The sequence below is a fragment of the Sesamum indicum genome, linkage group LG3, assembly GCF_026168435.1.
Source record: "Sesamum indicum cultivar Baizhima isolate 11 linkage group LG3, ASM2616843v1, whole genome shotgun sequence".
In the NCBI taxonomy this organism is placed as follows: domain Eukaryota; kingdom Viridiplantae; phylum Streptophyta; class Magnoliopsida; order Lamiales; family Pedaliaceae; genus Sesamum; species Sesamum indicum.
Window position 1 is genome coordinate 27,209,226 of NC_142659.1, and position 26,685 is coordinate 27,235,910.

General features: G+C 35.7%; 5 protein-coding genes across 7 annotated transcripts; 2 read left to right on the forward strand and 3 right to left on the reverse strand.

Moving 5' to 3' along the window:
• The first annotated feature begins 759 nt into the window (after positions 1–759).
• LOC105158938 (Phosphoglycerate mutase family protein) lies at positions 760–5,844 on the forward strand. 2 transcript variants are annotated; one of them, XM_020693004.2, is made up of 9 exons: positions 760–1,365; positions 1,937–2,208; positions 2,362–2,585; positions 2,905–3,023; positions 3,108–3,264; positions 3,345–3,446; positions 3,535–3,654; positions 5,501–5,553; positions 5,636–5,844. In XM_020693004.2, exons 2-8 carry the CDS (start codon positions 1,938–1,940, stop codon positions 5,546–5,548), a joined length of 1,041 nt encoding a protein of 346 aa, XP_020548663.1. In that variant the 5' UTR covers positions 760–1,365; position 1,937; the 3' UTR covers positions 5,549–5,553; positions 5,636–5,844. The 2 variants fall into 2 exon arrangements, with proteins under 2 accessions (XP_020548663.1, XP_011074157.1); XM_011075855.3 differs by having other exon boundaries at positions 760–1,259.
• Positions 5,845–6,574: 730 nt separating this feature from the next.
• Positions 6,575–10,710, reverse strand: LOC105158939 (uncharacterized). Of its 2 annotated transcripts, none has more exons than XM_011075856.3 (6): positions 10,371–10,710; positions 9,013–9,132; positions 8,708–8,884; positions 8,349–8,447; positions 7,977–8,219; positions 6,575–7,275 (listed from the first exon to the last, which is right to left on the reverse strand). In XM_011075856.3, exons 2-6 carry the CDS (start codon positions 9,085–9,087, stop codon positions 6,886–6,888), a joined length of 984 nt encoding a protein of 327 aa, XP_011074158.1. In that variant the 5' UTR covers positions 9,088–9,132; positions 10,371–10,710; the 3' UTR covers positions 6,575–6,885. The 2 variants fall into 2 exon arrangements, with proteins under 2 accessions (XP_011074158.1, XP_088735402.1); XM_088879276.1 differs by having other exon boundaries at positions 9,013–9,077; positions 10,371–10,709.
• Positions 10,711–13,954: 3,244 nt separating this feature from the next.
• On the forward strand, positions 13,955–16,462 carry LOC148788837 (uncharacterized). The gene has a single exon (XM_088878155.1). It carries the CDS (start codon positions 13,955–13,957, stop codon positions 16,460–16,462), a length of 2,508 nt encoding a protein of 835 aa, XP_088734281.1.
• A 539-nt stretch (positions 16,463–17,001) lies between these two features.
• Positions 17,002–19,503, reverse strand: LOC105178659 (serine/threonine-protein phosphatase 7 long form homolog). Its single transcript, XM_088879051.1, has 4 exons — positions 18,273–19,503; positions 18,109–18,196; positions 17,572–18,015; positions 17,002–17,493 (listed from the first exon to the last, which is right to left on the reverse strand). The coding sequence occupies exons 1-4, from the start codon at positions 19,142–19,144 to the stop codon at positions 17,011–17,013; spliced, it is 1,887 nt and encodes a 628-aa protein (XP_088735177.1). The 5' UTR covers positions 19,145–19,503; the 3' UTR covers positions 17,002–17,010.
• A 318-nt stretch (positions 19,504–19,821) lies between these two features.
• Positions 19,822–26,263, reverse strand: LOC105158940 (putative beta-D-xylosidase 7). Its single transcript, XM_011075857.3, has 6 exons — positions 25,781–26,263; positions 25,382–25,684; positions 25,099–25,268; positions 24,880–24,977; positions 20,779–21,546; positions 19,822–20,458 (listed from the first exon to the last, which is right to left on the reverse strand). Exons 1-6 carry the CDS (start codon positions 26,228–26,230, stop codon positions 19,869–19,871), a joined length of 2,379 nt encoding a protein of 792 aa, XP_011074159.1. The 5' UTR covers positions 26,231–26,263; the 3' UTR covers positions 19,822–19,868.
• Between the last annotated feature and the right edge of the window lie 422 nt (positions 26,264–26,685).

The window sequence follows — 26,685 nt, forward strand, 5'->3', positions numbered from 1 at the left end:
ATTTCTTTAGAATTATAATAATATATTGGTTACTTTAGAAATATTGATTTTATTTTTTAATAAAGAACTAATTACATATTATCTAATTATAGTGAAATTATTTTATCTTTTTAACTAAATAACATATGATCTCTTCTAAAATGAAAAGTTTTTTTTAAAATTTTATTTCTTTAAAAATGAGATAAGTTTAGTAGTTAATTATATCTGAAAAATTCAATAGTTTTTTAAAAATAAATTAGTTAATAATATAACTTATATTTTATTTTGATATCTAATAATACTTAAAAACTCATTTTTATTTTCCACTTAAAAGATTATTTTAAATTTTCTATCTAAATTCAGATAAGTCTACTATTGATTATTTTAATCCAAATTCACTAATTTTTATAGGTAATACAGCTATTAAAATAATTTAAATCAATTTTTATGTTCCATATAAATTTGATTTTCATACTCTTCAATTACTTTAATTTTAAATTTTAGATTACTTATCTTTTATTTATTCTTATATTTCCAAATTTAAATAATTTGTTTTATTTTATTTATCATTTATTATAAATACAATTCTTCCATATCTTAGCATGGATACTAATTATATTACTTAAATTAAGAAAAAATAAATTACTTAAAGAAATACTCAATTATCAGATCTATTATTTCTCAATGAATTATTAAATAATAAAATAATAAAACTAATAACACGAAAGTGACCTTTGTATTATATTTATTGATTCAGCCAAACACAAACTTCACATCCACCTACCTACCAAAACTCAGAACAAGAACACAATTTAAGAAAACACACAGAACACACAGTGGTTCTGAAATTTGGTCAGTCAGAGACGCCACACGCCCTTTTGCTGTCCGTTTGCAACTCCAAATCGCCAACCTGACAAAGGGGTCATTTTTCCTCTTTCTTGGATTTTGCCCCTCTTCCTTCACCAACCTATTTTGATTTGTACGCTAGAGTACAACTCACAACAACAGGAGAAAAACAAACGCCTCCACTACACCATTTTCCATCACCATCCCCATTTTTTCTTGATCTTTCAGTCGCTTATTCAGATTCCTCAACAAGCAAAGAAACTGCATGCTCTGTTTGTTGAGTTCTCTAATGTACTAGCTGATGTTTTCAAAAATTTAATGCAGTGCCCACTTTTTCTCCGCCACCTTTCCTTGAAATAAACTCTTGCCTCGATTTCATCGAACAGCCCTTTTGATTCTTGATTCATTTTGTGCTGTTTTACCCTTATATAAATGTAAGATCTCTTTGTCTCTCTTCCTCTGTACTCATTTTGCACTGCTGAACAGTTTTATTGATTTTCTTTTTCTTCTCTGTTTTTTCGTTTTTCTCCGTTTCTTCATGTAAGTTTCATTTTTTTTTTTAATTTTATTCTGTGTTTTTTCATTGTGGGCTCTGCCTGATTCTGTGTTTTTGGTAAAAAAACAAATTCTTTATGTTCTTTAGGTTAATAACAGTTCCATATATGATATGCTGGGCATGTTTACTGGTAGAAATTTGTTGTTAGATCTAACTTTGTTACGGAGTTGTTTTTAGGCTAAAAATTGTGTTAGTTTGATGTTTTCTTTTGATAATTTCCAATTATGTAGTGTGGTACATTTGCGCTTAGGGAGTAGTGTCAATGCATAGAGTAGTTTGTAAACTGAGCCTTGTTTTGATAAGGAAAAAACTTACTTGATTCTTCTTGAAAGAGAATAAAATGGGTGATTTCTTCCTGGTCTCACTCTGGCATCTTGATTTATGTCGAAATGTTTAATTTGTCGGACTTTTGATCCCTATATTCAGATGATTGTTGTTTGCAGCTTGAATTTGATAAATGTATATGTGTTTACTGTTATGATATGGGAATGATCGTATGGTCCAATGGTCAGCAAGTTCTGTTTGACTTATTCTGTTACCTTGATTTCACTTCAGAATGGCTGCAACTGCATTTCATCAAGCAATTGGGACTCTTCAATCTCATGGTTACTTTAGTAATTCTGGCCTCAATCAGGAGAATGGAATTGCTTCATTTAGGTTGATTTCGAAGGGATTGAAGCTAGATACTGCTATGTTGAGGAGAGGAACTTATTGCTCTAGAAAGAGAAGTTTCAGTGTAATTGAAGCCTCGGCTTCGCAGACTACAGTCTTTGAACCAGTGTCATCCCCATCAAACGACTCGACAAGTGACTCAAAAAAGAAATCAAGTAATGTATCTCTCTAGGATTTAGCTTATTGGCAAAAAGAAATAAACTAGCCCAAAACTTCACTAGAATTTGGCAGAATCGTTATCCGTTTTATCAATAGAATGATGATTGTTTCCTTTCCAATATCTTTTTCTAATATTGGGATTTTTCCAGATGAAGCTGCTCTGATTCTGATTAGGCATGGTGAATCTATGTGGAATGAGAAGAACCTCTTCACGGGTTGTGTTGATGTGCCACTTACCAGGAAGGGAGTGGAAGAGGCTATTGAAGCCGGAAAAAGAATCAGCAATATACCTGTAGACATGATATATACATCTGCTTTGATTCGTGCACAAATGACTGCTATGCTTGCCATGACTGAACACCGTCGCAAGAAGGTATATTTTCAGAACAGTTTATGACAGTTAGAATTTATGCTCTACTTCAAGAAAATAACATATATTGGGATCTTCATTACAATCTGATTGAATTATCATTAATACTTTAGAAGGTTAGGCTATTTAGATAGTAGGACTTCTTGTTATGATTTGGGCTTGTCACACTGCTTTTTTGCTTAGCATTATATTCTCGACTATTAGGTACGGATTTTTTGCAGTGCATTTTACCTACTTTCTGACTGAAGTAGAGGTTTCAGGCTTTGATCATCCTAAAGCTTACAGTTTTGACAAGTCAAGTAACTTACTACTCTGTATGTAGGTTCCTATTATTTTGCATAATGAGAGTGAACAAGCAAGAACATGGAGCCAAATTTTCAGTGAAGAAACCAAGAAGCAGTGTATTCCAGTTATAACAGCTTGGCAACTAAATGAAAGAATGTAAGTATTGACTTAGGCAATTTTCAGGACTGCCTCCTTGTTGACTCATTGTATTATTTGTAACCTATGAGTTACTACCTGTAGGTATGGAGAATTACAGGGCCTTAATAAGCAAGAAACGGCTGATAGATATGGAAAAGAGCAAGTTCATGTGTGGAGACGAAGTTATGATACACCTCCACCAAATGGTGAGAGTTTGGAAATGTGTGCGGAGAGAGCTGTTGCCTACTTCAAAGAATATGTAAGGAAGTCAAATTTGCCGCATATCTGTATTTCTTTGCTTGTTCAAGGTACTTCGGAATTAACTCTTTAGTGAAACAGATCGAACCTCAGCTTTTGTCTGGGAAAAATGTAATGATTGCCGCCCATGGTAACTCACTCAGGTCCATTATTATGTATCTGGACAAGCTGACTTCTCAAGAGGTGGGATTTCAAACCGAGTGAATTTTGCTGTTAGTTTATTTCACTTTCCAAGGATTAGAACTATAAGCTATATGTTTATTTTTGTCAGGTTATCAGCTTGGAACTATCTACTGGGATACCAATGCTTTACATTTTCAAGGAGGGAAGCTTTATTCGCAGAGGTAGTCCAGTGGCACCAAATGAAGCAGGTGTTTATGCGTACACTAAGGTATGCAACTTTTTTCTTCTTCATCCTTAACATGATTCAGTCAATAACCATGTAAATAGTTTCGAACTATTTTCATAATTATTCATAATGTTTTCATTCTTTTCGTCGTATTCTGGTGATACTTTTGTTTCTGAGGAAATTATGCATTTTCACATGGTCTGACATATAGAGTTGTTGGACTACTAGAAACCAAAGATGTTAAAGAGGTTCATATCTTCTAACGTTGACTGATGTCACGGTTGGTTACCACACTCGTCAAATTTGACATCTTTCTTGTATCTTTATTTCTGCATGCTGTGAATATTTAATCTAATAAAATTAAGAGGTAAGGGTAAGCTTCTAATGTGACATAAAAGTGTGGCAACAATGTGCAATGAAAGATCTGAATAACATGTAGGGAGGGTTTCCGAGAGCTTTGAGAAAGCGCTTTTGAGCTTGTGGCTCTCAAAAAGCACTTTTAAGGTGTGGGGATGTCAGCATCTGCTTCTAAACTGCCAAGAAAATCACTTTTAGGCGAAAAGCTAGAAGTATCTTGGTGGTGCGTTTAGTTGCTTTGACTTTTCTATAAATAAATTCAACTTTATTTTTTACTACTTCATCCTCATAATAATAATAATCTTACTTCAACTTTATGTTTTTAATTTATTTTTTAAATTGCATATTTAAAAATGATATTGAAATTTTTAAATAATTTAAATAGTAATCAAAATTTACACTTTCACATATTTAGTATTTTAGATTTTTATATTTTATTTGCTCTATTATCTAATTGATTATTCCTATATAATTAGAAAATATAAATTAAATGGTTAATGATCAAAGATATAATTTTTTTTTTGCAATCATGCAAGTTTAGTTATTGTGTATGAATTAATAGTTATATTAGTCAGCGTGAGCATTATTAAATTAAGCATTCACTTTTATCTATTTATATTTTTAAAAAATTAAATGTGAAGTATACTAATCGAAATAAAATTTATTATTTTTATGGGAAAATAATTATTATTGACAAACAATAAGTGCAAATATATGCAAAAATTGTATCTTTTATGGCATGAGGAGAAAATGGTCTTTAATAAATTAAGTTTGTTTTAAAATGATTTTTCTCCAAACACCATCCAATTTAACTTTTGTTTGCTTTTCACTTTTTTTACAAATACTACCCACATTTTATTCTGCTACAATTTTGAACTTTTTCTACAAAAATTACTTTTCTAAAAGCAGAAGTTTTTCCAAACACTCCCGTATGAAGTGGAGTAGTTATCTGGCCGAACTCTATCAATATTTTTTGTTGATCCCAAATCATTAAAATACCTTCTTTCTGGACAGTGTCAAACAAATATCTACCAGAATGCACTTTTATCATTTAAATTATAGATCTATACTATGTTGGAGACCAACACAGATACAATTTCAGCCTCCAGAAAAGTATATCCAGTTTTTCATGTTAAGGCAGAAAATGTATTCAGTGATCCATAAATAAAGATAAGAAAGGACATTTCCTTATACTTCCATCTCAGCTTAGTTAGACTGATAGCTGATGTTTTACAATAATAATTTAGATAATAGAGATCATTGCATGAGAAATTCTTTGATGGGATTTAATGCTTTCAGCTATGTTAAGTGAATTGCCTCCATGTAAATCTTGACGTTTCATTCAACTCAAATTTTTGGACTAAAATGTCAGGGAATGTATATGTATGCCTTAGAGAGAAACCACACACAGAAGAATCATTACCTGCAGTTCTAATTACCACTTTATTTTCTACTCCTATTACTTTCTCGAATATATTTTCTTGAAATAATGTGAGTCTTAACCCTCCTTCCTTTTGATGCTCAAATGCAGAGGTTGGCTCAGTACCGGCAGAAGTTAGATGAAATGCTCCAATCCTAATGGAGGTACGAGTAAATTTATGGCTCAACCTATCTTCTACTCTTTTATCAAAGCCTCAATCTAAGACTTCTCATTTCTTGTCCGTAGCTGCATGGAGCGGAGATCTATTGACCCAAAGCCGTTTTGTTTGCTTTCTCTTGCCAGCTTAAGTTGTAAGTGGTTTCTGATAGATTGTGGTATGTGAACTCTTATAGAAACTTGGAGAAAGAACTGTTCGAGGAATGTTGTATGATCTAGTTTTGTACACCCTTTATGTAAGATTTATCATATATATAGTTTTATATCTTATTTATCAATGTGCCGTATTGTAACGGTGTTCATCGTGTATTGTAACGGTGTTCATCGTGCATATGTGATATCGAATAAATGATTCATTCCTTCGCTCAACCGATGTCGGTACACAAACTTGGCTCAAGTTGATGTGAACTATGAATGAAAATCGCATAGTGATGTGATATTCTGGGGTATATGCACTTTGCACCACGGAAATAGACACTTGGGTACTCTGCATGCTCATTAACGTAAAAATAGCACATTGAATCCGACGTTATTGAATTTGGTGACTTATTAGAGTTGACTCGTAAAAGGAAAACTGATGCTATTGTGTTGATATGCAAAATCATGAACAGTCAATGGTGTATAATATAGAAAGAACTCGTTCTTAAAAGTAGATAAAATTAATGTAGAACTCTAGTGCAAGAACTCTTAATTGTAAAGTCTTGATGCATTAACTTTAAGCAAGGCTCATTGACAATGTTGTGTTCTCTTATTTTAGTTTTAAGAATGAAAGCGACTGGTTCTCCAACTCTCCTGCAATAGCAGTCGGACAAGGTCGGGCTACTGGTTCCCCAACTCCCCTCCAATATCACTTGAGCCATTCCACATGGTTCTCCAATATCACTCGAGCCATCCAACAAGGTCCGGAGTGCTCAGTTTTCAAAAACCCATTCAACAAGGTTTATGAGGAAAGACTGGCTCTCCAGCTCCCCTGTAATATAACTCATAAAACATCTCATAACCAACTCATCAGCAGAATAAACCATCCATTATTAACTCTTCACAAATGGTTCCTGGAGTACAAACTGAATCATATCTTATGCTCCAGCCAATATTAAACACATACATATCAGTCCAAGCAGCAAGTGCCACTGGCTTACACAAGAGAGAAAGTCCAGCAGCAAATGAAAAAATATTTGCTGACATTCTTTCCCAGGAATAGAACTGGTGTTCACAGCTCCAGTCCAGTGGATTGCAAAGATATGGCTAAACTTTCAAGTCAAAGGAACATTTCAAAGTCAGTCGACTGTAAATTGTCAGACGATGTCCGTGACCTCCACTCATGTGTGTTTCACATGCGGAGATTCGTCATTCAACCTGGCATCATCTTCTTCCCCAGGAGATGACAACTTTTCTGCTTTTACATCGGATTCATCTGACTCCGTCTCTGAGTTTGTAGTTTCTAAGCTGGGGGAAGCTGTCACAACAGGCAGTACAGCTGCAGCCAGAGAACCATCTTCTCTCCAGAATAATGGGATTTTCTTGTCGTCTTCTCTCATCCTCTCAGCATACTTTGTGATGTCAAAATCTGCATCATCTTTTCCACCAAAGGCAGACTCCACAAGTTCCATGTCGAACAAGTTATCCATGATCTTGTTTATGTTAGGGTCGTCTGAGTATACAAATTTGACTTTGTTGGCCGTTTTAGGCTCCAAGAAGGGCTTTGCGACCTGAAACAAAGCTACATCATTGATGGAAAGTAAAACCATAGTTGGGAGGAAAAGAAATTCCCTGTCACAATAGTCATATGCACTGCAAATATTGCTCTTCTCCTGAAGCACACTAGTTACATCAGGGCAACCACACATTAGCATAAATACGCCAAGTATTTAAAAGAAAATCATGAAACAAACCCTGCAATTTTGAGGGATTGAGCTTGCATGTTGATTGTTTTGTTTGTGAGAGCTTTAACTGGATGTCACCAAGCATCAGTTGTTTTTCATTATTTCTTGGTAATGGTTATTTGCATTGGCTGACATTATTGGATCAAATTTTGACCTTATGAAAATACCATTTCTGTCAAGAATAATGAAACAACATGAATCATACATAACAAGCTATAGTTTGGTAGGGATGTATACTACTGCTTTGTCTAATGTAGAATGGATGATTTTCCATAGACCCTTGAGTCTAAAATTTTAACCATTTTTTTTGAGTTGTCAATGCAACAAAATCATTTATCTCAATGATTTTCAAATATATGAAAACTGAAGGTGATAACTTGATGACAGAAGAAAGTCTCGGGAAGCTTTCAATTGAAAATCCTATAGTCAAAGCATTGTGAAACAATTCTGACATGCACTGTCATATATATAAATGCATCTAACTTCTACATGCATACCCGTGAAAAATATGATCAGCAGAAGCATACCGTCCAAAATGGTTCAAATATCTTCGGTGCATCATAAAGAATTGCAAGACCTAGCCTCTCAGGGTAATGGTCTTGCAGGACATGAGCTGTTTCCCGCGTTACCTTGATTGATATATTCGACATACTAAAGCCATGGAAATCAATCAACCAGACCATCTGCTCTTGGTCCTCAGGAAGATTCAAAATTGCATTCTCCATGCAGTAAACCAAATACTTAATTTGCCCTTTTATTGATTTTGAGTTCTGCATGCATATGCAAATTAAGAAGAGTCAAGTACAAAGGGATTGCATTATATAATTCAACAGCTGGGCATGAAGATGAGGAATTAGATGCATAACCAAACAGCAAGAGTTAAGGAGTTTCAGATTAACCTGGCACCTAGGTCTCATAACGAGAACTGGCCTCCCATACTTATCTTTGTAATTCGATCTATAAATCTTTCCTGTTTCGGCTTCCATGGAAACATCATCCTACATTACAATCGCAGATATATGAAAAAATAAACAAGACAGATTCTGATTTCACTACCAGTGCTAAACAGAGAAGTCACTAAAACAACACATAGATCAGCATTGGGGGGACACTACCAACTTTAGGAAAGTGAAGTGAGAAATGAAAAGAAGTATCCGATCAAAGTCTAAGTGGTGAATATCACGTGTTTGAGCTGAAGTCACAACTGTAAAAAGTATCGAAATATATTCTTCTATTCGGAAACATTAAGCGGAATTACCCATCTAATCTCTTCTGGCTTGTACTCAAGTCTCCACTTAAGAGATGCTTTAAGCATTTTAACAGCCTTCTTGACATTCCAGTTTCGTGCTCTCAAGTATCTCGCGATTGATGCATCAGAACAGTAAAGGGCCAATTTACCAGACAGTGGCCCGATTAACCGTCTTACCTCATTAATCTGCAATATCCAGGTATTATCATGTGATAGCAATAATATGGTTCGCTTTTGTGTGTTGTGTGTGCACACATGTCTACACACACACACAGGTACATGTGTCTGCAAATGGGTTGCTAGAGAGTCAAGACCTTTCCCTGCTGTAGTTCCGGAGATGAAGAATTTTCACAGCCATCTAGAGCAGGTTTCTTTAATCCTGTATTCATAATGTAATCTTTTCTTTGAAGTGATCAACTTGAGCAATTTTGACTCTGTTATCAACCACGAAATATTTAATATAATTAAACAGAAATGGGAGAAACAAAATACCAAAACAGTACTCAGTTCTACACCAAAAAAATAAGTAAAATCAATAGTGACAAGAAATATCACTTCCTCGGAGTTTATGCTCTTTGAACTCACAGATAGATATAACCATGCAAGCTTTAACACAGAAAATGCCGCAGTATATTGTAAGAATATGCAAAGAATGCATATATGCACATCTCTTATGGCTGTACAACTTATTGAATGATGCAACATAACAGAACTTGTAAGTAGCTAGACCACACAATTCATTGAACGCCTGCACCAGTTAGGTTTCCTAATGAGACTGTTAAATCGTATTAGCAATAAATGAGATGATCAACTGAGCAATTTCACTAGCACAGCAGTAGAGCGTCCAATTAGTCAACACGCATTTATAGCAGTTACTCTAATAATCCAACTCTTTCTTCAGATTCCAGGTACTCAAAGAGGACCAGTTCTATACAATGCTCATATTGTTTTAAGTATATTGTATTGCTGTCAAGATAATTTAACGAGCCCTCCCCATTCTTTCCTGATCCAATCTTCCGTCAGCAATAATTTTTGATCTGTTGCTAAATGCATATGAAATAAAGGAAATAAAAGACTACTTGATAGTCGTCGTGGAAATATTATCCGATTAGGTTTGGCCAGTTTTTAAATGTTTTTCGAATACTTCTCAGTACCTAACAAAATCACTGCAACTGTGCACTAAATACCTCAAAAGTCAGAACCCAGGTGATTATACACATTGCAGAACAAATTTACTCCTAATTTAGCTAGGGTTATGCACATCAACATATCAAATTTAAGTTGAAAAAAAAGATACTGCAATGCATGAGAAGCACCTATCCTCCAGCCTTAATCAATACATAAATGAATAATTCCTCAGAAATTTAAAGTAAAATAAAAACATCACAGAAGATGAACATTTAGGCGATCAAACACAAATCAGATCAAATGGGCTCGAATAACAAAAAATACTAGTCGTGCAACACCAAAGTAGACTCGGCATTGATCACTTGTATCAACTACAAAAAGTCAACAAAAGAGAACCTAATACAAAGAACCCATTACCCAGAAAACTTAAACAAGCAGCATAATGAAAGATTTGAAGTGGATAACCCCACCCCACCCCTCTCACCCCCCAAAAAAGCAAAGAAAAGAAAAGAAAAAAACAGCAAGAAAAAAGAAGAAGAAGTACCTGATTATGGAGTTTGGGTTGGTTGAAAGGATGAATTTGAAGGCTTAGAGGGATCTTAATATCTATGTAGAAATCGGAAATAGCGAGAGAGATTAAGGTCAACCCTCAAACCGGGCATGTTTGGGTAACGAAACAGTGAGAGGGGTCAGCCATTGTTTTTGACGATTATATATAAACTATAGAAAAATGTGATGTACAGTGTTGGAAGTGTGTGAGATGGCGCACACCATGTGCGAAACTCTGCAAATTATGAGTAGAATACAATGCTTGAGGTGCGGACAAAATCATTTGTTGTGGAAGTACAAGGAAATATTATTGCAAAGATAGCGAGTACTCAACCAACAAATCATGGAGAAGTCTGATGTGCTGTGCTCAACAGTGGCACTGACAAGATATTATATGAGTGAGTCCCTGTCCATGTTTTGGACCTATGGTTGAACATTTGGGAACTGGATGCTGTTAATGACATAACGGGAGTTTGGATAATCCGGAGGGGGAAAAACATTTGTGATTGGAGATGTATGTTTCTTTTTTAAATTTTACTATCTATATAATTTTTTTTGCCAAATATTGTACTCTTTATACTAAATTAAAAATTGATACAATGTGATCTAAAAGGGGGGCTAATCGTCGTAAATTTTATTATTTGCCAAACAAACTTGATCCTAAAAAGTAAATATCAATTTATGTTAAGGTCTTAACAATTTGTTCCTTGAACTTTTGTACTTTTTGCCTTCAAATATCTAAATAGAATGAATATTCGCACATTTTTCAATCAGATTGGGTCGCACCCAACCCCGTCCGACCTAATCTGGAACCACAATCATCAATCACCCAATAGCTAGAGGGCTAAAATCAAGGCGTGTGGGTCCAATGTACGTTATTTTTAGTTGGAGAATATTATTCTTCCTTTTCCTGGATCTTACATCCAATTCGCTTGAGCATTGAAGGTCTTGACTAAGGAACGATCTATTTATCTTTTCGAATCCTAAGCATCTTTGGATTGGACTATTTTTAGGATCTCTTCGACCTCCGATCCAAATCACATATGATGATACTTTATACACTTACACATCCTTAAAAATTCACTATTTACAACTGATATTCTTCGTTAGAGTTTAGACGAAAAATACTAACGCTAGCAAAAGAATTACATAATTTTTTTCAATTTTACCTCCCGCCAGAAAAAATGTAATGATGTTAACCCAACCCCCTATAAATAATATTATATTTATCACTTTATAAGTATAAAAATATACATAGAAATATTAAATGATGAACAAAATTAAAAACTTATGTAATTTTTTTATTTTTTTTAGCATTAGTATTTCTCATAATAGAAGGATATTAGGTGTAAAGAAAGATTTTTTAGAGAAAGTATAAGTGTAATTTCAAAACTTTTTTAAGACAACGTATAATTTCATATTTGTAAAAAGAATTTAAATATAAACTAACTCAATATATATATATATATAATATATGACAACTAAAATAAAACAAAGTCCAAAACTACAAACACAGAGAACACACAGAAACCAACATTTCCTCTGTCATGGCTAAGATGTATTCATCTATGTGGATCCCAATCATCGGATTAGACATGGCCGGGTAGAATAAACAAAGTGGATTTCTTAATTTGGAAAAAGAAAAACAACCGGAAAAATTAAGAATTATATTTTGAAGGAGTTCATAAACATTAAATTTTACTTTCAAATTTAATTTATTTGAGGGTAAATTACAACTATTTTTTCTAGGATTTGACATAATTATAAATACCTTCTTATTATTTAAAAATATACCCCTGATTTTAATATATTTCTGATAATGAGCTCATTCCGTTTGCCTTTATTAGTTTTTCATCCATTTTTTCAGTGAATTAATAAAAATACTCTTTCGAATTATGAATTATAATTTTATATATTTTTAAGAATTTTTCAAATTTTTGTATGAACTGATATTTTCTAGATTTTATTCACCCTCAATTTTTTTTATATTTTTTTATTTTTTAAAAAAATTTAAAAAGGAGAAAGTAGTAATATTTACCACACCGTTTAGGGGCCATATAATTTTTAATTTGAGAGGATATTCATAATTTTTTAAACAACAAAAAAGTATTCGTATTATGCCAAATTTCAAGTAAGGTAGTTGTAATTTGCCCTTTATTCTATGTATGTATATATATATATATATATTTGTGGATCTTTTTTTACTTACAATATTCTTGTACATCTCCCAAACATATTAAACAAAGTAGTTTGATTAATGTAAAATTTACCGTTCCAATATAACTACAATTTTTATTTTGTGATTATCATTAATAATTTTTGGTATAATATCATATTTATTATATTATAGAATTATTAAATTAAATTATGTCAATGTGAATGATCGATCATTGTGTTTTTGATACAAAGAAACCGGACAAGCATATCACCAGCTTTCGCAAAACGGGGAATTCTAATTTTTATGGACCTAAAATTAGTTATATATAAGTTCAGAAAAAATAATCAAATCACATGATAAATATATCACATTTACTTTGGGTACAATTATTTAAATAATGCAAAAAAAAAAAAATTACAGATCTGGTGCGATTTTGAATCCTTCAAAATTCTGAGCGGCACCGCGGTTTTTCACCGCGGTGCCACAATTTAAAATAAAAAAAAAAAAGGATTTTACTATGTCACCGCGGTAAGACACCGCGGTGACATAGATTTCAAAAAAAAAAAATAATTTAAAAAGCCACCGCGGTCAATTAAAAAAAAATTATATTTCCTTCGTCACCGCGGTAGCTCACCGCGGTGACACAAAATTATTAAAAAAAATAATTTTTTAATATGCCACCGCGGTGATGAACCGCGGTGGCATATAAAATTTTTAAAAAAAAACACAGAATGAGCCACCGCGGTTCATCACCGCGGTGGCTCATTATTCACGTTTGTTTTTCGTACCTGACACCGCGCTAACAGAGCGCGGAGATTACTTTTCTGCTTTTACAGTCTCGCTGACACCGCGCTAAGATAGCGCGGTGATAAATAATTTTTCTGTATTATTGTCTGTGACACCGCGGTTGTTTATCGCGGTTTTTTTAACTATATATATCACACTCCATTCCCTCAGTCATTCACATTGAAAAATCGAACGACAACTTCAAAAAATTCAACATTCATTTCTTAGCCCTTACACTCTCAAGAGCAGTCAGCAAAATTTCATACTCCACCGTTGAAGATTTACAATTGGAAAGACGTTTAGTAAGTTATTTATTAAATTCTTATGTTATTTGTTCCTTTTAAATATCTGATTATATTAAAAAAAATTTATTGATGTGTATATTATTTTGTTTTGAAGATATGGCGGAGCAAAATACCGTTGATATTATTATATATTTTGGAGGTCAACAAATCAATTCGAATGGTTCTGTAAGTTATGATCGTCCTCCACTCGGATTCATGCAGATTTCTCGTAGTACTACATTTGCTGAGTTGGAGTTAATTTTGTATGATGAAATTGGTATGAATAGGAATAATGTTAAACTGAATATATTTTTTAAATACATAACATTTAATTTTGGCCAAAGGAATGAGATGTTGTTGGCAATTAAAAAGGATCGTGATATGAAATTTTTTTTAAATCCGGTGAATGGATATGTGTCGATTGATATTTTTGTCGAAGCGGAAAAAGTTCAGCAAGAAGCTGTACCCGATGACTCAGCTGTTGGTGATTGGGGAACGTATATGTCTATGATAACCCAAGATTTGCCGAGCTTACCAGTAGTAACTCAAGAAATGGGCCGGTTTGGTATTAATGAAGATTATCCAGGTCCATCGTCCTATGCAGGCCCATCATCATATGCAGGTCCATCGTCCTATGCAGGCCCATCATCATATGCAGGTCCATCGTCATATGCAGGCCCATCATCATATGCAGGTCCATCGTCGTATGCAGGCCCATCATCATATTCAGGTCCGGCTGCATATTCAGGGTCATCGGGTTATGCATGTCCATCGGATTATGTGGATTCATCTGAATGCGATGATGAAGATGCCGAGTTCGAAGCTGATAGTTTGTTGAACACTGAGCAAGCTGACTCAGAACCTGATGAGGTCGATCTGCCAGAACAGATTGAACAGAATAATGACGATGATGGTGACGTAAGTATACCTGTTATGATGGATGTTCTTGGTGAGAATGCACAAGAGCAATTTGACTTGAACATGCCTGCCATGCCTGACCGAATGACCCTATATCCGGACATTCCATTTTTTAGCACAACACATCCAGAAGTCCCTGCTGACTCTATTGATATCCCTACTGGTAGGTGGGGTAATTTTTATGACTCTAACACTGGGGAGCTCGCCAACGGGATGTTGTTTAAAAGTAAGGACCATTTAAAAGGAAGCGTGCAAGATTATTCGGTCCGGTTTGCAAGACGAGAATACCGGGTGGTGGAGAGCAAGAAAAACTTATGGAAAGTCGCTTGCAAATATGATGCACAGACTGGGTGCTGTTGGATGCTAAGGGCCATTTTCAAACCAAATATGGGATTATATAAAGTTACCAGGTACGTCGGACCACATACTTGTCTGATGAATGAAATTTCTGTTGACCATGGTAACTTAGGAAAGAGTATGATCGCAACACATCTGCTGGGTATGGTTCGTCAAGACCCATCTTGTGATATAAAACATGTCCAGCAGATTGTGAAAGATAAATTTGGGTTTGAAGTCCCATATCATAAGGCCTGCTGTGCTTTGAAAGCCGCTAGAGAACAGGTGTATGGAACGTGGGAGAGTTCTGTTCAGAAGCTGCCCAAATATATGGCGGCATTGAAAAAATGGAATCCCGGGACTGTTGTGGAGTGGTTGCATTTGGGCTCAGACACCCCGAACAGGTACATGTTGAATTATGTTTTCTGGGCTTTCAGACCATGTATTGAGGGATATCGTTATTGTCGTAACGTTATAAGCGTGGATGGAACACATTTGTACACGAAGTACAAACATAAAATGCTGGTAGCAGTAACTTTAGATGCAAATCAGCAGGTGCTGCCGTTAGCGTTTGCACTCGTAGACGAAGAATCGCTTGAGTCATGGCGTTGGTTCCTCCGAATGCTTTCCAAATATTTGTGCCCGTCAGAGGATGATCGAGTTTGTTTGATTTCAGACAGGCATGCTGGTTTGATCAATGCTATAAATTATGTGCCCGCATTCAAATTTCCACGCGGAGTACATCGATTTTGTTTACGGCATGTCTGCTCAAATTTTAACACAAAATTCAAGAACATCCAGTTGAAGGATATGTGCTGGAGAGCAGGGGCCGAAGACAATCCTCGAAAATTTGATAGAATAATGGAAGAGATCAAATCATTGAACGAGGAAGCGTACGACTGGCTTGGGAGAATTGACAAGGCTCAATGGACGGCGGCGCATGATGGTGGTTGGAGAACGGGTATTCTAACTACAAACATGTCTGAGTGCATAAACGGAGTATTAAAAGGTGCGAGACGCTTACCAATTGTGGCTATTGTGCAAATAACGTTATCCCGCTCTGTGCAGTATTTCTTGCAGCGATCTACACGGTGTAATCGTATGATCAATGCAAATCAACAATGGGCTGATTATGCGTTCAAGTTGTTCGAGGCTCGACAGGCAGAGGCAGTACGCCACATTGTTCAGAAATTTGACTATAACCAACAATCTGCCTCAGTGGTGACATTGAGCTTGACCGGGCAAGGCTCCCGTACGTATGTCGTCAAATTGAAGCATCGTATGTGTTCTTGTGGCAAGTGGGGTGCAAATGGAATTCCATGTTCACATGCCATTCAGGCATGTCGGCATTTTGGGGTTAACGCGTCAAATTTTATTCCTCACTATTACAGTGTACAATCATACAAGAAGACATATCAAGGGAGGTTTGAGCCTGTGTACGGTGAAGAATATTGGGAACCGGTGGATTTTGAACTTGTGCATAATCCCGCACTGCGAGCTCGTCGAGGCCCAGGTAGACAAGTATCTACTAGAATACCGAACGAAATGGATAGACCACAAGTACGTGCTCGCCAACAATATCAGGCTCGTCAAGCTCGGGGTTGATTCTAGCTTGTTAAATGCAACTTTGTATCATGCTACATATGTTGAATATACAACTTTGCAATTGCAAATCTTGCTTTTATTTTTATAATATATAATTGCAACTTATAAAATGGGAACTAAAATAATCAAATTTACAACATACTTTACAGCATATATATAATATAATATTGTAATCATAATGTAATCATATAATAATCAAATTTATTGTATATATAATAATCATACTTTACAGCATGTATATAATAATCAAATTTTATATATAATAGTCATACTTTATATTTAATTGAATATACATACGTATATATATATAATAATCATATTTTATATATAATAATCATACTTTATATTTAATTGAATATACATACGTATATATATATAATAATCATATTTTATATATAATAGTCATACTTTATATTTAATTTAATATACATACGTATATATATAATAATCACATTTTATATATAATAATAATGTGCTTTATATAATAATCACATTTTATATATAATAAATTGAATATACATCTCAATTTACATGTGCTTTATACAAAGCTAATAATGCCCTCCAGTGCCACAACGTGGACGTCTTCTGTGTCTTCGGGGAGGATTATCATCTCTTTGGTCACCGGGTGTGTTCACATCGGTGTCTTCGAATGGAACGGGTGATGCATCATATTGTCTTCGAATTTGCGGGTTAAAATTATGTGTAAATGTACCGTCAAATGATGGCAGATATGGAGCATATGGAGTATATGCAGTCGATGGACCTGTTTTCGGATAAAAGCTCGATGGACCAGCCTCTGTCCGACCAGTAGATGGACCGGCCTCGGCATGTACGCTCGACGGACCAGCCTCTGTGAATGCGTGCCCACGAGCTGTGTCTGTCGGTCTAACTCGAACGCTTGGATACCGTGAACTAGAAAAGTTCATAATTTCACGTCCGATCGTACGCGCTCGCGCTCGAGTATCTCTTAACGACTGCTGATCATCTCCGGCATTTTCACAATCAATCACTAGCTGCTCCATTCTATTATACTGTTAAACAAAATCAAATTATAAGCAGAATCAACTGGCTAAAATAAATGAACATAACATAAATTAGAAGGTGCTTACCACATATTCCCAATCACGGGTGTCAGTCGGTCGATAACCCGGCGTGTTCGTAGACAATATGTTTTGTGAAATTTGGACCCGAGTAATTTGATGATACCAGTTCATATAGTCAGGAACGGTATCACGACCACCTTTAATAATGGGTCCTTCCACCACCATTGATTGCACATCGTTCCACTTCGCAATGTAGTCCGCGTGAAACGTTGCCCAGTCCATGTCCTGACGTCCTCGCCTATCTATTGAGTGTAAACGACGCTCACTGATCAATGGGTTTTGGGGGATGTCTTGCACATAGCCAAATTGGCGAAGAACCCTCTCCGGGTGATGCATCTCCACCAGCGAATAATTGATCAATGGGCATCGTATATTCCACGTTGTGCGCATTGCATAATAGGGCAATGCCTCAAGCTCGACGGCAATATTATTATACGGAGTCCAAATAAACTACAATAGCATATAACAACAATCAATAAATATACTTGGAACAAATGCATCAATTATATTACTAAAAGTAAAAAATAAATCACAACAATATACCTCATTTAACTGCATACGGTCCAAAACGTTCCTTATTATGCGTAGAGCATTGTGCGCCGTATGAGTACGGGATATATGAAACGACCACCTAAAATCAAAATTAAGAAAAGTTAGTGAAATCAAAAATTTTTATAACTATATAAATAAATAAAAAATGTCCATACCGTGCAGCATATGGAGGGCTAGGCAGAATATTGTCAGGGTCAATAATGGTCGGCACTAGAGATGAAGCTTCACTCGAGGGAACGGGTGCAAGTGTTATTATGCGAGACCATGCCCATATTTGCAATAATTGCATGGCACCGCCAATATTAGTTTTCCCTCTTTGTGATGCTGTACATAGCTCCCGGTACAGATAGGCCAACACAGCTGAACCCCAATTTGAGGTATATTCCTCGTGAATATTTTCCATATGCCGTAAATATAATAATGACACGGTGTTCCCTGTAGCATCAGGGCACAACACTCCACCAAGAATGCACATGGCACATATCCGTGCCTCCTGTAGCACAGCCTCAAATGGGCTATCATCATCACATGTATTTTCTAATAAATACTCATATAACACTGACAATTTTATTCTCGACCATCTAAAAGCATCTTCGTTTGGAATAAAACCCAACTGTTCATGACAATAATTTTGCCATTGTTGGGTATTATACCTTCTATCTACCCCGGTAATAAGATTACCTTCCACCGGGAGTGCCCAGATGATCGCGATATCCTGCAATGTCACGGTTGCTTCGCCCACCGTAAAATGAAATGTGTGTGTCTCGGGGCGCCATCTCTCTACTAATGCAGTAATTAAGTGGGTGTCAATTTCAACATGCCCACACTGCAAGACACCAAGAAACCCCATATTTTGGAGTACTTGTAAAACACGTATATGACGTGGTGCTAGTTGGAGGACACGAAAAAAGGCTATATCACCACGTCGTACGGATAATGTTGTATCCGGATTTTCAGATACATCCTCAGACCGATGATTTAATTGCCCGTACAGAACACTGGTATCGATAGGGCCAAAATTAGACATACTAATTTTAAAAATTTTTCAAAATTAACTGAGAGGAATAACAAGAAAAATTGCCGAGAAGAGGAAGATGAAGATGAAGATGAATATGAAGATGAAGATGAAGCCGAGAGGAAGAAGAAGAAGAATTTGAGAGAAAGAGGAAGATGAAAACAATGTAGTGCTTTGCTTTGCGGTGGAGTGAGATTTCACATTGCAGCTCACACTTAAAATAGTGTGAGCTGCAATGTATTCACGTGAAAGCAATTTCTGAGCCACCGCACTGCGTGAGTGCGGTGGCTCAGCACCTGCAGCCTGCAATTGCAGGCTGCAACTTTGACCAATTTTTTTTTTTCGGTCCTGGTGAAGAACCGCTATCTCAGATAACGGTTCTTCACCTGTTCATTTTTTTTTTATATTTTATTCAGCCACCGCGGTCACTGACCGCGGTGGCCATTTATATATTTTTTTTTTTTAAATTTCTGTGTCACCGCGGTGAAGAACCGCGGTGACACTTGAAATTTGTTTTTTTAATTTAAAAAGTTGGCACCGCGGTGGAACACCGCGGTGCCGCTCAGAATTTTGAAGTTTCTCAATTCACACCAAATCTGTAATTTTTTTTTTTTTTTTTGCATTATTTAAATAATTGTACCTTTACTTTGTCACTGATTTGAATCAATCAGTCCTAATTTGGGTAAAACTTTTCTCTTCATAATTTAGCAAAGTATTATTTATATAGCTTTTAACATCAGACTACTACATTAACAGGATACTCCTCGTCTCCCACGACTAGGTAAAGTTTACCCTCTGCAATCAGCATCACACCATCTTCATCAGCATAGCTAAGATCCCGACAGGGATTGACAACAAATGCGATTTCCTTAGTTTCTCCAGGACTCAAACTCACACTTCGAAATCCAACCAATTGTTTCATAGCCTTCCCTCTTCCAGCATTCTCAATTCTGACAAACAACAACACCGGATGCTTACCCGGCATTTCTCCAGGATTTTTAACTCTCACCTTTGTCGAAAACATCATTCTGTTGCAAGATTGTGTTCCCAGTTCCGCGACTGGCACAAAAGGAACCGAACCGGATTGCCTGACTGTGTTTTCATGTAATGAATTGTTCAGAAAGAGGGTGTTTTGGCTAACTGAGACGAACTTGTAAGAATAGTTGGTGTAGCTGAGGCCGTGGCCAAATTCGTACACTTTCGGGCCATTGTAGAATCTGTATGTTCGGCCTGGATATCCGGTGGATGGATCCGCTCGCATCCGCATATCCGTCATTGGTACTTTGACGAAGTCCTTGGGATACCATGTAACTGGTAGTCTGCCCCCTGTGAATTGACAAGAAGTAGTTCAATTAGTTTTGATCAAGGTTTCTCTGCTGTGTTTGGATAAGAGAATTTGAATTTGACTGGAGGATTTCAAGTAATAATTTTAAATAATTATATATTAAATGGATTTGAATTTCATCGCAATGCCGCAAAATATAGTTCAAATTGAAAGTTCCAAGATTTGAAATTCTTTGCAGCATGAACTTATCCAAACTTGATAAATTTATTATTATGAATTTGAAAATTTTAAATACACATCCATCAAACTTGAATCATAACAGTATTGTATGTTCGAAACGATAACGAAGCATGAAAATCACCTGGATTGTGATCACCAAACAAAGTTTGTGCCACTGCAACTCCTCCAGCTTCACCTGGATAACCAGCCCACAAAATGCTCCCAACTTTTGGGTTCTCTTTCGCGAAAGACACGTCAACAGGGCCACCACACAGCAGCACCAACACAACAGGTCTTTTTGCTGCTTCTGCAACACTTATAACCAGACTTTCTTGTTTTCCAGGGAGCCCCAACTCCACTCTATCATGTTTCTCCCGCTCCAACGTTTGATCCAATCCCATGACTAATACAACATCATCCGCCTGTTTTGCTGTCTCCACTGCTTCATCAATAAAAGCCGAAGTGCAGTTGACAAAGTCACAGCCCTGGTGGTACTTTGTGCTGCTGACATAGTATTGTTCAAGTGCTTCAAGAATAGTTATTTTCTTGCAAGGCAGGCCTTCATAGTTTCCGAGAAACACTCCTGAGTCATTGGCGTTGGGGCCAATTACAGCTAGCGACTTGGTTCCTGCCCTGGAAAACGGGAGGAGGCCGACATCGTTTTTGAGGAGGACGATGCCGAATTTTGCAGCTTCAAGGGCTAGATCGAGGTGGTTTTGGCTGCAGACCTGGCTTGGATCAATGTCTCCGTATTGCAGGTTTCTTGGATCTCCGTTGAAAAGCCCTAGTCTCATTCTGACAGAGAAGAGGTTCTCCAGGGCTCTGTCTATGTCCAATTCTGATACTTTCTTCTTTGCAACAGCTGACGTGGTGTATTTCTTCAAATAGCCACCGCAATTCACATCCATGCCTGTACAAGGTTTTTGTTTTTGAGCAAAATATTCGAGGAACCCTTTACGTAATTAATGCACAGGGGAAATAATATTTTTTGTCCCATAAGTTAGATTAGTTTCACTTTTGATCCCATTCATTATGAGATTAGCACTTTTAATTTCATAACTTATAAAAATTAGTACTTCTGGTCCTCTTCCATTTTTTTGTCTATAATTTAATGGTGTAGCACACGTGCCTAGCACGTTATCGTTAAGTAATTTTGGCTGGAGAGAAAATTGATTTATTTTCCAGCTTGGACCATTTTTGGGAAAAAATAAATAACTACATTTGAGGAAAAAATAAATCTTGAAGAAAATTAAGACCAAAAAACATAACGATTTCTCTCTTCTTTCACAAAAATAGAATCGTATTATTCCCATATTTCTATAATTTGAAACCAAGTAAAAGCAATACAAAGAATCATGTCCTCTACAAGTGAATCAAGTAGGCCAACTGAAGCACTCATATGCTACTATTGGAAAAAGAGCAAATTTTTCCTCCAACCTAAGATACTTAACTGCAACGTGTTAGGCACGCCTACATCTTTAAATTATAGATTAAATAGTGCATGAGGATCAAAAGTACTAATTTTTTAAGTTATGAGACTAAAAGTGCTAATTTCATAATAAATGGGACCAAAAGTGACATAGGCCTAACTTATGGACTAAAAATACTATTTACAATGAATACAATGAAAATTTACATATACATGTTATTATATGTAAAACTTACCATATTGTGTGTGTATTTAAAGAAATATGACATAATGCAGCACGAACATGTGAAATGTAAGATTGAACCATATATTGTAACTGTATATATTAAGGGATCTTTCTGACAATAATAAGTTTTATAGGTCCTCGTTATGTAAGAATTATTTACGAATCATCACACTTAAAAAGGGCTATCTTAAATATAAATCACCTTTTGTGGAATTTGAAAAGTTAAATAAATTCTCTGTAAAAAGAAAAAAATACATAAAATCTCCCTGATATTTGAAAAATAATGCACACAGCCTTCCAGTCCAAGGGGTTTATTTGCATTAATTTTCAAATATAGAGATTTTTTGTATCTTTCATTTTCATAGTCTTTTAAATTTTTCTAATTTCACAAGGAAATAAATTGACAGTAGTTTATGACTAATGTCGTTTCCAACTAAACCCAGTCAAAGCTAAAATTTTCTCATTTTCATCTCTCAACTCAAAATTCCTATCCGTCTCGTGTGGTTATAGACAAGTTACCAAATAGATGAGACACTCACTAAATTGTTGGAACACAGCCGTAAGAAGCACTGGTTCCATCAAGAGTGATCAAAAAAATTTAAAATAGCTAAAAGCTGCTCCAATCAAATTGAATTGAACTGTTTTTCATAATTTATTTTTTAAACAATAATTCTAAACTTAAAGTAAAATCACACCGCATTGTTGGTTTGATTTTAATTTAGAACTTAAAAAGACCGCCAAAAACAACATTGCACTACTAAATATATAATTAAAATTTTAGATTATATATAGAGTAATTTGATAAAATAATTAATTTTCTCACTTGTTTTTTTTTCTCCCCCTTCTCCTCTTCTCTCTTTTCTCTCTTACCGCTTTCTTTGTTCTATCCTTCTGTCTTTTATATCTGTTCTCTCTAAAATTGACCATTAGTCTTTGTTTGATTAAGTGTTTCCTTGTTGGATTAATATATATGATCTTATATTTTAATCTACTTAAAATTATGGAGAGTGTTGGTGGTTTATGGTGCATAATATTGATTTTTTATACTTGCTACATACAACCACTTGTTTCATTTATTTTTTTGTCTTATTTTGTTATAGGTACTAAACCGCCAAACCACCCGTAACTGCACAAAATCGCATCCTTAGTTTTAATTTTAAAAGTGATAATTTAAAAAATTATTACCCCATCTCCACTGGATCTATTCTCGAAAGTACCCTAAAAAAAAAGAACATTTCCTTTCCCAAGCCATTTCGGGTTAAGAAGATGTGAAAGCGCGTTTATCTTTATAAGAACGGTGCGTTCCAAGGTATGAAGTGGGAGAGAAGGAATGTCATAATTGGGGTTTTGAATAAGACGACCTTTTAATTTTTTATTTTATTCATTGAAAAAGTAATAAGAATGAGAGGTGTTTAATTGTTTTATTTTAGAAATAGGAAAAATACATTATAAAATCGCTAAAGACAATTCAATTTAAAAAAATTAAAACAGCACCGTAAACGCCCCTAGATTTCATGTCCTCATGGAGGACTTGGTGATTCTGATCAAGTCCATATCTGGATTCGCATTGGGACAATTTTCTCAATCGAATTTGACATAGACCAACTACCCCAAATATATATTGCTTAAAGAAAAACCATCACTTTAGCAATAACCTGCTGTGCCTTCTAACTTCCAAGTGTGGTCCGAACTGGGGTTCTTTTCTTATTTCCTCCCTATCTGACAACACTTGGCAGGTTTGGAACTTGGTCCGAAACTAACATGCTTATCATTACAATAGCAATTTCCTAAGGCATGGGGAATTCGTCTTAAAATAGCATGTGGGCTGTTCAAATTTTTGTGATTGGAATATGAATGCCAAAATTTGGCAATAAGTGTGGGAATTCACACTCAAATTAATTATATCATAATATTAATTATTATATATTTCATAAATCAATGACTTGTTTTTTTACGTGGTACACCAATTATATTATGAGTATAATATAGTTGTATAAATAATTAACTTCAATTTAATTAAATTCAACTTAAACTAAAATGTTTGAGAAGTTGGTAAGCATGCCATGAATGATGTTAAAGTGATCATCAAAGTGTATGCGCACGAGATCCTGAGATGTATGATGTCCAGAGAGTAAAAGCTGAGAACATTCTCAACAGAATGAATAGAGCACTCATTTCGAGAGAAGCGTGCTTTGTGTTAGGACAACCAAGTGAGCCACCAATCTTCGCTCGTCTATGTAAACCTAGATTCATGGTCCCTAGGGGAAAATTTCATTTTAAATCCACTTTGGTTGAAATTTTTAATTTAAATTGAATTTGATAAATTTTAAATTAATTATATGACAAGTGTAATATATTTATTATATAATTTGTGTATAATTTAAAAAAAGTGATTAATTACATGATAAATATATCACATTTAGTTTATGATGGATTTGATTCTATCGACCAGGTTTGAGTAAAAAAAATTCTTTATCCACAAGGTGCCACAATGGGATTCTCCAGAAGTTGGATTGTTGTTTTCCGAATCTAAATTAGTTACTTATATTTTGAAAAATTATTGTGCTAATTAAGGGAAAAGGGCGTACCAGCTTTAAGGACATCTGCAACTGCATCTTCAGGCTCTTTGGCATACCCTTGCTGGTCATGAATTATTGCAACAGCGTCGCAGTCAGAAGCAATGTACCTTTGTGAATGGAAAAGAGAAGTATTTTATACAATTACAGTCGATAGAATAATAATTGGGTGCAATAAACTTATCATGTGATATTTGTAATTCCAAATTTACTGCAGCCCGAGTATCTTACCCTTGAAAACCCCATTGTTGGCGGGCAGTTTTTGTCAATAAGTCGTAATCAGCGCAGCTTGGGACTCCATTGACACGATTATAAGCACACATGATGCCACTGGCCTGGCCTTGTTCCACGCATGCCCGGAATGGCGGCTGGTAGGTATCCGCTAAATCTTGCTTGCTTACCTTATTATATACACAAAAATTCATACTAAATCTTATTTCTTGGATTCCTTTATTTCAAATCTTAATGCAACATCCGATTCCATTTAATAAATTTGATGAAACGAGACACTTACAATTGCATCGAAAACGTAACGAGTAACGCCATTCCAGTTGTCCAAATCATGGGCAGTGTAATGTTTGCAACACGCCGAGGCTTTGAGGTGGCCGTCTCTGAGCTGCCCGCCGCCGAAGCTGTCCCCCTGAATTCCCCTGACATAGGCCACTGCGTATTCTCCGGCGACGAAAGGGTCTTCTCCAGGTGTCTCTTGCCCTCTCCCCCACCTCGGGTCCCTAAATATATTTATGTTTGGTGCCCAGAATGTCATCCCCTTTGCCTGCCCGACATTAAATACTGCCCGAGCCTCATCTCCAATTGCCTATAATTAACAATTGCAATAACAATGTAAATATATATATATAGCAGTCTCACTGTTCGATCTGTAATAAACTGATTGGTGTTTCATTTTACATACCTGAGCAATGCGATACCAGAGTTGGGAATCAAAGGAAGCGGCGGCGAGAATGACTTGAGGGAACATGGTGGCGGCCGTGACGGTGCCATTGAAAGTAACCCCTTTTCCGTGGCGAGAAACGCCATGCAACGCCTCCGACCACCACTCGTAGGCGGAGATATTCAGGCGGGGGACGGCGTCCGCCGTGTTGACTAATTGCTGCACCTTTTCGTCCAGCGTCAGGCGGGAGACGAGGTCCTTCGCTCTACTGCTGATGGGCAGCTGAGTGTTGCAGAACGGAAGTGATTTGGTCGACGGGTTTGAGGGGTCGCATGAGAACGGAGGACTGTGATCGGATTCTGCTGAAAGGAAGAAAATGGCTGGGAGCAATATTACGACGGTGTAGAGAGAAAAATGGCGACTCATTTTTCCTTCTTTGTTGAGGAAAGAAACTGAAAGTGTTTTATGCATTGAAGAAAGCGGGTTTCGATGAAAAAACACGTTTCATCGTGGGTGGATTTATTTATTTTTTAAGAAATCTGAAAGTGGAGTGTGTATTCATTACAGATAACTGTGATAATTTGGAATGTTCTGTGCTTAAATTACAGATGCTTTGGAGTGGATTACGGAAATTTACAGTTTGAGTTAAATTCGGTCAAATTCAATGGATTAATGATTAATATAATTATTACATGATTACATTAGAAGAAATATAATTTCTCATTACAATTAATTAATATAATTTAAAGAAAAAATTATGATAAATGTAAATTAACCACAGTTGTGCAACAGTCATTAACTATTGTTTGTACAAGTGAGGTCAAAATATTAATCGTAGCTAAAACTATATCAAATTTTTTTATCATAGCTAAAAATCATTGCAAATATCGATTAATCGTGGTAGAAATTTAAGTTGTTATATTGAT